This window comes from Erinaceus europaeus, chromosome 2 (genome assembly GCF_950295315.1).
Source record: "Erinaceus europaeus chromosome 2, mEriEur2.1, whole genome shotgun sequence".
Lineage (NCBI taxonomy): Eukaryota > Metazoa > Chordata > Mammalia > Eulipotyphla > Erinaceidae > Erinaceus > Erinaceus europaeus.
The window spans coordinates 44,662,078-44,676,380 of record NC_080163.1 but is presented as its reverse complement, the minus strand read 5'-3'; the positions used below and the strand labels follow the sequence as shown (position 1 = coordinate 44,676,380).

Here is a 14,303-nt window from a genome sequence, read left to right as displayed (position 1 = left end):
GGACAGCTTTCTCCAGTCAGGCCAAGAGCACAGGAAGTGTAGGCCCATCCCAAAGAAGTAGGGACTCTGGAATTCCCTCTCTCTCTCTCTTTCTCTCTTCCTCTCTCTCTCTCTCTCTCATCCTCAAGCAAGGTCAGTCTGGTCCAGCAGCAGCAGCCCCCCCCCCCAACTGAGCATGCTCGTGGCCAACCCCAGATCTTTGGCCTGGGGCCCAGCCTTCTCAAGTGGGGAGATTAAGCAGAGTTTGGGCAAATGATAATGATCTTCCTGGACCATCCTATCTGCTTATTTCTATCTTCCACTCCAGCAGTTGAAGAGAAACCAGTCAGAAGCCTGTTCTACGGAGAACTTTCTCTTAGCCCTTTCCTCTGAAAGAGGCAGAATGTGGTTTATAGATGAGTCATTTGAGGCCCAGAGAGGTTAAACTAGTTACCTAAGGGTAGACAGCTGGGAGATTAGGAGACCAGAGATGTAAGCTGCAGTGTCCTCAGTTGCCACTCTTCCTTCTGTTGCTGCAGTTGCTCATCTGTGCCAGCTCTAGGTGCCTGTGGCCTACGCCCTATGTCCCAAGCACTGGTAGGCACCCAGCAGGACTCTCTGTGCTGAGCCCCATGCACTGTCCAGCAGCTGGTGCCTCTGCTCTATGCACAGGTCTTCCCTGCCCCAGATACAGTGGCAGCCCCACTCCCTCCCTCTGCTGCTTCTGTCCCCATGAGTCAGTCTTGAGCATAGGCGGGAACTTCATCTTGTACCACCCAACCCTCAGGACTGGGTATCTTCCTGAGGAGGCCCTCGACAGCTTGTCAGGCTACTGAGTTCCTGACAGAGTGACTGGGGGTGACACAGCATGGGCCCTGGTGGTTAGGCCTGGCCTGTGCTTGCCTGTGCTCACACTGTAGGCTTGGATGTCAGTGGGTGCCTCTAGATGCTGCAGGTGAAGCTTTAAGACAGCAGCCGTTTCCATTGGTCTTGGAGCTGCCAGATTGTGTTCCTGCCATCTTTCCCCCTCCCCTTCTTACCCAGCCTCCTGGTATAGGGTGGGCTGTCCTCTTTAACCCCCATCCCTGACCAGCTGGCCCTGGCATTCCCTTCTGCCTTGCATGTACCCACTCCCTGGCCTGATGAGCAGAAAGCCCACTGGATCTGAGCTGACTCTTGCCACTTCAGGGAAAGTGGTTGGCAGAGCCCTGATAGGAGGCAGGAGTCACATCCTCTCTACCCGGTAGCCTGGTGCCTGGTGCCTGGCAGGTGCCTTGGGTATCACAGGGGCTTGTGGATATGAATATTCATAGGTGGGTGGGAGAAGAGAGCAAAGCCAGCCTGGGAACTGGGCCAAGCCTAGCTGACCTGGCAGGTTAGGGACAGCAAGAGACCTAGCTGAGCATGCTCTCCCTTGGGGAGGCTTGGCTGTGGGCATCCAAGGGCCAGGAGAGGGAGGCATGACTGCCTGCAGGTCCTCTGTGCCCACTTAAGCCAGTGTGTGTGTGTGTGTGTGTGTGTGTGTGTGTGTTTTCCTTCTCATTTGAACATGGAGTCTATAATTAACCTCTGATAGGTCACAGTCACATTGTCGGTGGGAGCGAGAGGGTGGGGGAAGCCCACAGTCTGCCACCAGCCGGACAGCAGGAGACTTTGATGCCAGGAAGGCTGGCCACATTGTCTCTAGGTGTTGCCCTGCAAAGGGGACTGCTCAGCCTTAGTCATAAAGTAAGGATCATTAACCCTTTTAAGAGTCCACTGTCCCTGCCCCCTGGATGCTGGGAGGGAGGCTGGGCCAGGTCCTCCCTGGCTGGGCTGCCTGGCCACGTCCTGGGCGTCTGTCTTGTCCTCAGATCTCTGCAGCTTCGCACCCACCGCCCACTACCGAGAGGAATGAGGTCAAGCTGCTGGCAGCAGCAGGACCTCCTGGCTTCGGAGCTGAGATGTGGGAAAGGCACAGCCCTGGTTGTTGTGCTGCTGTTATCTGCAGTGCTTTCTGGGATTCCCCATCAAACAGATACAGACCAGGTCAGACACACTGGCTTGGCATCAGGCAACAAGAAAGCAGGACCACAGACACCCTGAGGAACAGCTCACTATAGCTGAGATGCGCCTTAAGGCTTTGCAGGTTCTATCTTCAAGGGAACTATCTCTATGTCAAGGCTTGGGTCATCCTTTTTTTAAATTTTACTTTTTTATTTTTATTATATTGATAGAAGAGAGAAATTGAGAAGGGCAGTGGAGATAGAAAGAGAAATACCTGCAGCACTGCTTCACTGCTTGTGAAACTTCTCTCCCTGCAAGTAGGAGCGGGGCTTGAGCCTAGTAATGTGTGTGCTCAACTAAGTGCGCCACTTGAAAGACTTTCCTCTTGTTGTATTGAGATATTCTCATACACACCAAGACAAAAGAGTCCAAGTTCTGCTGCTTAGATGGGCCTTGACTCAGAAGGAAAGGAGCTAGAGGCGGCAGGCTTTCAGAGTGTGGTTGCTCAGCAGAAACGACGTTACAGGAGATGAAGGCAGAGCTGCCCAGCACCTTTGCTCCCGCCCAGACAATTAGCCTGCCACTTGTTCCTCTACCCCAGGGGAAGGATCAGCCATAGGGGAGCAGGACTTTTGTGACAGGTGTACTATCACAAGGACATTTGGGGAGCCCTGTGGCCTTCCTGTGAACACGGCTTTTGCTCTACCTGCTGTTCATCAGCTGTCAACTCTCCTGGTATAACAAGCCCTTGAGTTTCCCCTCTGTGAGAGAGAAACCACATAGGCCCTCTGGACTGAGATTCTGGCTGCAAGGCTGAAGTTTATGGAATTAATTATAATATTAACATAAACAGATCATGGGAGACATCCTAACCATTTCATCTGAACAACAGAACATTACACACCCACTAAAAGGTCTTAGATCTATGTTTCTAAGTTGTGTGAAGTTGGGACAGTGAGATTGTAAAAATGACTTGGGAAAACATATTGCAAAGTGGAAAGAACGTAGGTTATAAAACATGCAGGGAATTTTTTTTTAAAGATTTTGACAATAGTTTTTCTCTCCTGTGGTAAATGAATTGATTTAAATGTGCTTTTCTTTTTTTCTCTACTTGGATTGTGTAGTTTTTATACAGCAATAAAAAGAAATGTGTTTATTAAAGCAACAACAGTAACAGAGGGGAGACAAGCTAATTCCTTGGAGGTAGAACAGTTACTCCTCGTGTGGCTAGACTATTTCTATCAGGGACAAAGCATAGGAGCTGGTACACAGCAGGCATTCAATAAACGCACATTAGTTGGCTTTTGGGGTGAGTGCCTATCCATAGTTACTTCAGCTCTTGCCCTGATAGATTCTTTTTTTTTAAATTTCTTTATTGGAGAATTAATGTTTTACATTTGGCAATAAATACAATAGTTTGTACATGCATAACATTTCCCAGTTTTCCATATAACAGTACAACCCCACTAGGTCCTCTGTCATCCTTTCTGGGCCTGTATTCTTCTCACCTGCCCACCCCAGAGTCTTTTACTTTGGTGCAATAAGCCAATTCCAGCCCTAATAGATTCTATTGACCTTAGGAAGCCTGTTCCTCTGTTTCTCCTCCAGCCCCAAGAGATTCTTGGGACACAACACAGAGATTGTACCTCAGTTTGCTTTGCATTCTAGACATAAAGAGGTTCTAGTAATACTAGACCCAACTTAGAGAGGGTGCTCAGGAAGAAGCTTCAGTGAATCCAGTCCAGCCTGAGGCCCTATCACTCTGTCCCCAGGTACTCAGAGGTCTGATGGGCTGGTATTCAGTCTTAGGGCTGTATCCAGAGGCTGGAAGCCACAATGGGAGAAACAACAGCAGCTCAGGACAAGAATGCACTTAAAGAGCAAAAAGTAAGAGCAGGCCACACCCCCCTCCAATCTGTGAGCCTCTGGTGCTTCCCATCACATGTACAAAACAAATCTGGGCTTATCTTTGGGGGTAGGGTCCCTACTTTTCTCATCACAGAAAGCCTGCTGAGACTCTGAGTTCAAGAGAGGATGCAAAGGTGCTCTGGTGTGGGGCAGGGGTTCTCAGTGCATCTGGGAGATGCTCCTTTTCTTGCCACATGAGTCGCTGCCCCACCCCCAAGGGACTTTCTTGAATCAAAAATAAATGCCTGCTCTCAAAGTCTTAGTCCATTTCAAAGTGCTCAATCTTGACTTTCAAAGAACTCTGAAGTAAGATTCCCATGAGCAGGAGCCAGGACTGGAAGCTGCTAGCTCAGCATACATGGTGCTTAGTATCTTAGGTAGACTTTGTGAGGAGCAATTGAAATAGAAAAGGAGATTCTGACACTTACCATGGGGAGATGAGAAAATGTACCCATGTGTCAGCAACTGTACTTTAATCCATTAAGACGTCCCCAATAAAGAAAAGAAAGAGAAAGAGAAGATTCCTTCTAAGGAAGAACATGATTCAAATGTATACACACACACACACACATACACACACACACACACACACACACACACACATATATAATTTTATTTATAAAAAGGAAACACTAACAAAAACCATAGGATAAGAGGGGTACAACTCCACACAATTCCCACCACCAAAACTCCATATCCCATTCCCTACCTTGATAGCTTCCCTATTCTTTATCCCTCTGGGAGTATGAACTAAGGGACATTATGGGGTACAGAAGGTGCAAGGTCTGGCTTCTGTAATTGTTTCCCTGTTGAACATGGACATTGGCAGGTTGATCCATACTCTCAGCCTGTCTCTCTTTCCCTAATGAGGCAGGGCTCTGAGGAAGTGAGGCTCCAGGACACATTGGTGGGGTGGTCTGCCCAGGGAAGTCCAGTTAGCATCACAGTAGCATCTGGAACCTGGTGGCTGAAAAAAGAGTTAACATATAAAGCCAAAAAAATTGTTGACTAATCATGAACCTAAAGGCTGGAATAGTGCAGATGAAGATTTGGGGTCTCTTTTTTGTAGATAGTTAGTAGGCCTATTTTAGTTATATTCCAAAGGGCCCATGACTAGTATTTTTTTTTTTTGAGCCTGAAAATGTATAGTTTTTAATTTGAATCTGTCAGACTAATGCTATCTAATAGGAGTGTAACCTTACATGCTTAATAGGTACATTAAAAGTTTTTCTTTAACGCAAACTAGGAGCTGGGGAAATAGCTCAGCTGATAGAGTGCAGGACTGGTATGCCTGAAGCTCTTGAGTTGATCCCCAGCACTACATGTTGCAGAGTGGTGCTCTGATATATATCTCTCTCTCCCTCTCCCCCCTCCCTCCCTCCTCTCTATATATCTTATATTAAATAAATTAATTAAATCTGAGAAAAAAGACAAAAAAAAAAAAAAGACAGGGACTGACCAGTAGTGAACCTGGCTGAGTGTACACTTTCCCATGCAAGCCCCTGGTCCCCACTTGTAGGGTGAACACTTCGTGAACAGTGAAGCAGTGCTATTCCTCTCTCTCTCTCTCTCTCCCCATATATATCTGCCTTCTCACAATTTTTCTCTGTCCTGTCAAATAAAATACGAAGCAAATCCAGTCTCCTCAGCCTGGCTCACACAGCTCCATGTCACAGGCTTCCCCCATACCCCCTCCTCCCCTGTTTTCCAGCCACGTGAATATTCTTCTCCCTTGAACTCACAAAATCCATTCCCACTTCAGAGCCTTTATCCAGATGCTTATGACTTCCTCATAGTCCTGTTGATGATCGTCTCCCCTCCTCACTAAAATCCAGACTCCTTGAAAGTAGGAAGCTTACCTGTCCTGTTTACTACTATTTACTCAGGGTCAAGAATAGTGCCTGGCAATTAGTAGGATGGAGGGAGGGACAGAGGGAGGAAGATGGAAGAAAGGGAAACAAGTGAACTAAATGATATCATTCTGAAGTGAGTGGACAATCAGGAAGTTGTTATCAGGGTTCTCACTCGATGGAGTTGGGGCCTTGTGTTATAAAATATGGTTCTGATTTTCTATTAGTGGTAGGGAATGATTTTGGAGCCCCTAGTTCCTTGGGTGCTGAATTGAAGGCATACTTGATGGTTCTAGAATCACTCTATGACTGTGCCACACCCAGTAAAATAGAACTCCCAACAGATCAGTGAGAGCAAGAGCACCCACAAGTAAAGCAGAGCACAGACATGACTGGGCAATTCAAAAAGGAGACATACAATGGGCTCATATACTTGGGAGAAGCAGTCTGCCTCACCAATAATCAAATCAATGTAAATGATGCAACAAAGAGACGTTATCTTTTGCCCAGCTAATTGGCAGAGATTAAATACCTGATGCTGGTGAGGGTGTGGAAAAAACAGGCACTGTAGTTCACTGGTGGGAGCACAAATTGGTGCAACCTTTCCAGAAGATAATTTGGCAGTGCTGAGGCTGAGGAAGGTTGCAAACCCTTTTGACGCAGCAATTCCACCTGAGTAGGATCGCCTTAGGAAATAATCATGGATAATAATAACAGTAATAGCCAGCCTTTATTACATTCTCTGTGAGTGCCAAACAGTATGTATTATCTCATAGAGTATTCACAGCCCTCACCACATGGGCCAGGAGCTGTTATCACCTTTCTTTTACAGATGAGAAAACGGAGGGGCAAAAGGATAGTCTATGGCCTGAGGACACAAAGCTGGCAAGTAGAAAAGCCTGGATTTGTACCCTGTTTTGAATCAAGGGCCAAACACTATGTATAACAATATGCACTAATGAGTGAAGTGTTCAAGTGATGTACACACTGGATGAAGCTTCAAGAATGTCCATCATGTCTGTAATGGGTAGTGGTAGGGAAGGAAACACGTTCCACCATAGGAATTGATTTTTAAAGTAATTTTATTTTATGATTATAAGCAAGTTTAAGTTCTCTTAAAAGTATTTTTACTTACTTATTTTTAATGAGAGAGGGAGAGAGAGAGAGAGAGAGAGAGAGAGAGAGAGAGAGAGAGAGAGGAACCAGAGCTCTGCTTAGCTCTGGGTTATGGTGGTGCTGAAGATTGAACACCAGGCCTCAGAGTCACAGGAATGAAAGTCTTTTTCATAACCATATGCTTTCTTCCCAGCCTGATTTTTGGTTTTGTTTTTGTTTTTTTACCAGAGCACCGCTTAGCACTGCCTTTTTTTGGTTGGTGTCTGGATTGAGCCTGAGGCATTGGAGCCTCAATCATGAAGTCTTTTGTTTAACCTTTGTGCTATCTCCCCAGCTCCCCCCACCATAGGAATTGGTCACTCAGAATATGGTGGTCCACACATGCAACCATGAAAGGTGATCTATATATGAAAAGATGTATGTGAATTCTGGGGTTGTGGGCTTCCTTTTTTCTTGGGGGGGGTGTGGTTTCTTGTTTTGTTTTGTATATGCATAAAAGATTTCTGAAGGTAAATAAAAGAAAGTGATTAAATTGGTTGCTTCCTGAGAAGGCAGCTGTGTGATTGTGGTCAGAAGTTAGAGAGAGACCTGTATTTTTAAGTCACATACCCTTTCACTTCCTAAATTTTGAATCATGGGAATATATTACTGGTAAAATATGTGTGTACCTATAAATATACACATATAATGTTTATCATAGAATTTATGTCATATAACTTTATGTCCTTGAAATATTACTATGAGAAAAAAGTTATAAAATCCTTACTTGAAAATCATCCTGAAGTTGATGAAGATGGTATAATTGTTTACCCACATGTCCCATATACTTATGGAACCTTTTTCTTAAGTAATATCTATTATCATCTCTCTGAGAGTCATGTCCTACAGAACTAGGTTTGGAAATGCTACGATTAATATTAAACACCAAGGTGAAAGACTTACATTGTAATAATGAAAGGCTTTTGTTGTAACCATGAATCAGTAACAAACATGGTACTGGAATCTACCGTATTTTATTTAAGTATCTGCATTTGTGTGTACATGTGTTTCTGAGTACTAGCACATAATAGATGTTTTTATTTCCTTTTACCCATCTGTACATCTTAGTTTTCTGAAATGAACGAAATAATTTTCTAGACACTGTTTCTTAGTTTATGTAATATATTTTAAGACTTTACAAGCCCTTGTTCTTCATGCTTCCTCTGCCCTTGTACCTCACTTTCATCTGTTTTCCACTAGTGAGCTGCCACTCAGAGGTAGGCTCAGTGAGGGTCCCTACTCTCACCTACCAGGCTAGTTCACCTGCCTATGTCCAGAGACAGCTCAGATGTGTTGCTCCAAGCCACAAAAAGAAAGGAGGGCCTAGATGGGCCCATCAGTACCCAGATGAGCCTCCCTTCTGCTGTTGGGAGAATTTTAATCAGGATCTCCATCCCTCAAATAAAAATGAGACTGAAGAAGCAAAAGTCTGCTTGCTGCCAGCCTGGCAAGTGTGCTGCAAAGCCAGGCAGCCAGACTGTGGCCCCAGATCTGTGGCTGCCTGGTTTTGTGACCTTGGTCAGGTTTTTTAACCTCCCTGACTTTCACCTTCACTAGCCACGTCAATAATGACATTGCGGTGCAGACACCAATGAGGGCATGCAAAAAGGCACGGCCTTTCTTGTAAAGGGCTGTCCCAGTGGAAATTATTACCTACCACAGCAGGAAGCACAGGCTTGCCCTCACCCTCCTGGGAATTGAGTACTTCCCCCTCCTTTTGTTTTCTGACTGGGTGGGGGCGAGCAAGGTGAAGGAGCATCAGTGGCTGAGGTGTGTGTGTATCCAGTGGGTCATAAAAAATGGAAGCAGTCTCTCAGCTCAGCATTTGCAGCCCTGCATCCTGTGTAGCCCTTCCCCTTATTCTCACAGCACTCCCCCCCCCACTTCCCCATTCAAGCCCACTCCCCAGACACATGTTATTCTCTCAAGCCCAACATTGATACTACCTAGCCCACCTCCTGTCTGCTTCTAGTACCTTTCTTAGTTCTAAGCTGAGGCCCTCCCACAGCTTGCCTGGGCTCCTCCTTTGGGTTCCAGAGTGATATGAACTGTGCTGTGATGTCAATGCCATACTAAAGCTCTTCTGCCAGGCTGAATTTCCCAAGCACAAGAGCTGTGTCTTGCCCCCCCCACCCCCCCATGTCTACTGGACCAAGTACAGAACTGGTCATGGAAACAGGCATTTGACCATAATCCAAGAGACCTGGATGGGAGTCCTAGTTCTGTCACCTTGAGGAAGTGACTTCACCATTCTGAACTTCAGTTTCCTCATCTATTAAGGCAGTGAAGCCAAGTTATCCCTTTCGTTTTACCACTGCAGTTATCACTGGGGTTCTGCACCTGCATCCTTTTCTTTTCTTTTCTTTTCTTTTCTTTTCTTTTCTTTTCTTCTCTTTCCTTTTCTTTTAATATAAGAGTGTGTGGGGCAGGGTGGTGGTGCGCCAGGTTAAACGCACATAGTACTAAGCACAAGGACCCATGAAAGGACTCAAGTAAGGATTCAGGTTCGAGCCCCCAGTTCCCCACCTATGGGGGTATCGCTTCCCAAGCAGTAAAGCAGGTCTGCAGGTGTCTATCTTTCTTTCTCCCCCTCTGTCTTCCCCTCCCTTCTCAGTTTCTCTCTGTCATATACAATAAAATGGAAAAACTGGCCGCCAGAAGCAGTGGATTCATTGTGCTGGTACTGAGCCCTAGTGATAACCCTGGAGGCAAAAAAAACCCCAATAAAATAAACATAAATAAATATAATAGTGTACCAAGGGGAAATATCACAGTGGTTCTTCACACCACAGACTTTCATACATGAGGTAGCAGCGGTCCCAGGTTCAGTCCCTGGGCCCACCATATGTCAGAACTGAACAGTGCTCTGGTAGAAACATAAATTAAGAGAGGCTGGGTGGTGGTGCACCCAGTTGAGCATACCATAACCATGCATAAGGACCTGGGCTTGAGCCCCTTGTTCTTACTTGCAGGGGAGAAACTTCACAAGCAGTGAAGCAGTGCTGAGTATGTCTCTCTTTTGCTCTCCCTATATCCCCTATCTCAGTTTCTACCTGATCAAATGAATGTATATTTATGATAAATTAACTAATCAATTAATTAAGATAGAGGATGAGAGAAAGAGAGAGGAGAAACACCACAGCACTGCTTTACCACTCATGAAACTTCCCCATGCAGGTGCTATCATGTGGCTGGGGGTCCAAAATCCAGGTCCTCATACACGATAAAGTGCACTGTACCAGTGAGCCATCTCCTGGCCTCCTCCTGGGAATTTTTTCATAAGCCAGAAAATATCAATGTATGGAAATTTAGGCATAAAGGAAGCTCTCCGTAATTCACAGCCAAATCAATACCATAAGATACTGCACAGATGGGCTTGAACTAGGAAACAGCCCCTGGGGGGCGGGGGTGAGCCCCAGACTCAGCCCTCCACCTCCAAGCCCCAAGGACAGTGTGGCCCATCCTCAGCTGTGCATGCTTGCCACTGCCCCCCACAAATATACCATGCTCATCTCCCTGCCTTGTAACCCCACAGCCATCCGGCCCAAGCTGAAAAAGATGAAAAGCCAGACAGGACAGGTGGGCGAGAAGCAGTCGCTGAAATGCGAGGCCTCAGCCGGAAACCCCCAGCCATCCTACCGCTGGTTCAAGGACGGCAAGGAGCTCAACCGCAGCAGGGATATACGCATCAAGTACGGCAATGGCAGGTGAGTGATATCCAGCCTTTCCTCTAGCCTCTCTGCTGCCCGCCCTCTTTCCTAAGAAGCGGGGAGTCAGGGGGCCAAGTGGTGGCACACCTGGTTGAGTGCACATGTTACCTTGTGCAAGGACCTGGGTTGAAGTCCCTGGTCCTCACCTGCTGGAGGAGGCTTCTCGAGTGGTGAAGCAGTACTGCAGGTGTCTCTCTGTCTCTCTCCCTCTCAGTTTCTGACTGTCTTTATCCAATAAATAAATATGTTAAAAAATTTAGAAAAAAAAAAGAAGTGGGGATCCAGGGCCTACCGTTGAACCAGTCCTAGTGCCCCTTCCTCACCATGGCCCATTTCTTCCTGCCTCTCTGGCCCCCGATTGGCTCAGTATCTTATGGGTTGTAGCTGCTTAATTCAGGTCTCTGAGGGACTGCAGGCATTTTGATTTGTCTATATCAGCCCTACCTGTGGAAGTTCTTGTCACTTTTCAAAGGACATGTCACAGTATCTGCAAACCTACCCTCTGAAACTCTGGTGACAGGCTGTGACTCGAGGTTGTGCCTGATGATGTGCTGGTCTCTCACCTCAGCGAGCTGCCACTTGGCAAAGGGCTAGAAGAGGGGAAGGACACATAGCTTTGAATGGTTCTGGGGGCAGAGACAGTGATATCTTTGTCTCAGACAATTTCCCCCCTTCAGGGGAGTCGCTTCACAGGCAGTGAAGCAGATCTGCAGGTGTCAAAAAAATAAAAAAAATAAAAAAAGAATAAAGAATTGTCTCATCTTGGAGTTAGCATTCTAGGGAATTGAATCGAGATCTCCTGGTTGTAGAAGTTGGCCCTTCTCCACACTGGATTGGTTGAGTGGAGAACTTCAGGAATCAGAGAAACCAAGGGTCCCAGGAGAGCCCTGCATCTCTTTAGCATTTCTCAATGCTCTTGAAGGACTGTCAAAAGGCAGGACAAGCTCCCCTACCCCACCACCATCTGTTGACTAAATAATAAAAGTTCTGCCAACCCATCAGCCCCGTAGTTCAGGGAGACTTCCCTCCCTGGCCAAGGAGCTCTCCAGTCTTCCCTGCCCCTCCAAAGTTGCATATAAACACCTTCTTCCTGCTCACCACTCTAAATGTAAATGAGGATGATTTTTGAGGACCCTGGCCTGCTCCACAACAGAAACCAGTGGAAAGAAGGCCTGGACTCAAACCTGAGTTGGCTTCGTGCCCAGATGAGTACATTGGCCCTGGGTCTGGGTCTGTGGAATCTGTACAGAGGAGCAGGGTAGGGGGAAGCCAGGAGGTGCTTCTACCCTCTGACTCTCTTCCTAAGAGTGGGGAGCAAAAACAAAATTGGCCACCTGGAAAGTGGAACATGCAGAAAACAGAAAATACTATAGGAGAGTTTGATCTTGAGTTAAGGTTTGTGGGTGGACAAGTGTTACTTCCTGGGGCCAAAAGAAAGTTTAGCAGATAGAATAAGATGCTAACTTTACACAAGGCCCTCAGTTCAATCCTCAGCACCACACAGTGCACTATGAGCAGCACCAAAAGAAACTCCGTAGATGGAAGTAGTGGAGCCTAACTTTGGTGTCTCTCTCTTCTCTCTGTGTCTCTCCCCCACCCACCGACTCAAGGTATAGAGAATAGAAAATAAGCATCACATGTGTATAAAATTCTCTGTTCACTCCTCAGCCTCACATACATTTTAAAAAATGTTGATTCCTAAGAGAACTGTGTGGAGTCCATTGTTTCCCTGGTCTACAGAATTAGCCATAAATTCAGCTTCTCCACTAAGTCCATCTTCTGAGACCACTCCAGCTCTTTCTTCTTCAAACTGGAGAGGAAAATGGACAGGCCTCTGGGACTGATAGTGCCTCTGTCTCCTTCCTTGATCTTTTTTCTAGAAGATCTCCCTCAATATCACTGAGACAGCGGGAATCAGGAGACTCCTACCTTGCCATCCTTGTTACTATCAAATACAACCACAACTTTGCTCATCTTCTCCTGTTCCTGCTCCCTAAGCCTCACACTCATTACACACTCCTGCACACACATGAACACTCACATCCTTGGAGTCCTGATGCCACCAACCAGCCTCCTTTCTTTGCCCTATCCTGCTTCATCCTCCCACCAAGCCCAGACTCTCCCCTATCCCTGCACCTCTTATGGCTTTGACTCCTGTGAGATCCAGCGTATCCAGAACTTCCTCACTGCACACTTCCAGGCCTCTCAACAGCCACTGGCACAGGTGCCACCTGACCCCTCGCCCTGTGGTTCCCCTGATGTCCTGCATCCGCTCTCTCAGGTGCCATCAACACCTCCCTTTCTCCTCCTCATGCTGCATCTGGGGGCGATTTCACCCTTTTATGATGTCAAGTCTCCAGCTCTGATGTGATGACTTTTTTCATTGAACTCTGGACCCATGCCAGCTCAAAACTAGATAACACCCTGAGATCCCCTGCAGACATCTCAGATTCAGGATGTCTCAGTAAAGTCCCCTTCTCCCTCTACTCCCTGCTCAGCTGTGACAGAACCAGACACGCATTGCTTAGTACCTGCCCCATGACACCCTCCAAAGGGACAGCACATCTGGAAGGAGACACCCTTCTTTCTGCCATAATCATCTCATTCTCTCTCGCGCTCACACACACACACACACTGGGACCTTGTTTTGCTCAGTTTCATCACTTTCAATATAATATTTTCATTGAAACTGAGGGGCACCACAGCACATTAAAAAAATAATAATTTCTAGAAGGAAGTCCAGTGTCAGTGACTCCCTTGCAGGGATGATTTTCTTTTCCTTTCTTCCTTTTTTTTTTTTTTTTTTAAATAGAACATTGCTGGACTCCAGCTCATGGTGGTGGTGGGGGCTGAACTTGGGGCCCTTGATGGTACCATCGCATTGTTTGGAAGCTGTCTTTCTTAGTAAGAGAACCTCAAAGTGTGGATACCCTCCACCTCAACACACACCTTCTGTCTCCCACCCAACCCCCACTGTGCCTGGCAGGGGAGAGTCACACTCAGTGTTGAATTATTGGGAGACTTACAAGGCTTGTCTTCCTCTTCTGTCACAGGTTACTGGGGTGGCCTGCCCTTTGAGCCAGATGTTGTCCCAGTCAAGATTCATTTTGTCTGATCCATGAACAGTTTTATCTGAGTCCAGAAATAGGGTCTGGTCAGATCTTCTGCATATTCTTGGGTTCCCTGCCCCTCTCCCCTCCCTGCAAGGGCCTTGCCCCAGCTGCTACATTTCTGAGAGTGCCACGCAGCCTTCCCCTGGGCAACTAGCATGGAGCTGACAGTGGAGGAGTGGCTCATGATAGGGTATTCCTGACTTCCCATGACCTTTTCTTGGTAAATATATATTTTATTTATTTTAATCAGAAAGAAAGAGATAGACCAGAATACTAGTCAGTACTGGCTTATGATGGTGCTTGGGATTAAGCCTGAGCCCTCAGAACTTCAGGTGTGAGGGACTTTTGCAGAACTACTATGCTGTCTCCCCCATGAACTTTTGATTCCCTCAGAGCAACTCAGAGAAAGTCACTACCTCCATGCACACTTTATTGGCAGGGGAATGGGGGTAGGGGGATGGGCAGAGGCCTCCTCCCTAGCAGAATCTTCTCTTACTTCTGCCTGCTCTGCAGTTGCTCCCTCTGCTCAGGGCACACTCTGTCCTGACATGGTTCTTGGCCTGCAGAGACTGCCCCCCCACACACTCCCCAGGGAGCACCAT

The 14,303-nt window shown here is 46.7% G+C and overlaps 2 protein-coding genes across 3 annotated transcripts in view; both read left to right on the top strand.

The window, feature by feature from the left end:
- Positions 1-14,303, top strand: part of PFDN1 (prefoldin subunit 1) — a 964,801-nt gene that overhangs the window by 521,511 nt on the left and 428,987 nt on the right. The window lies entirely within an intron of this gene.
- NRG2 (neuregulin 2) overlaps positions 1-14,303 on the top strand; it is a 236,332-nt gene that overhangs the window by 188,769 nt on the left and 33,260 nt on the right. The window contains exon 2 of the mRNA XM_060179230.1: positions 10,414-10,585. Coding sequence (XP_060035213.1) covers positions 10,414-10,585 — 172 coding nt within the window. The remainder of the gene's footprint in view (positions 1-10,413; positions 10,586-14,303) is intronic.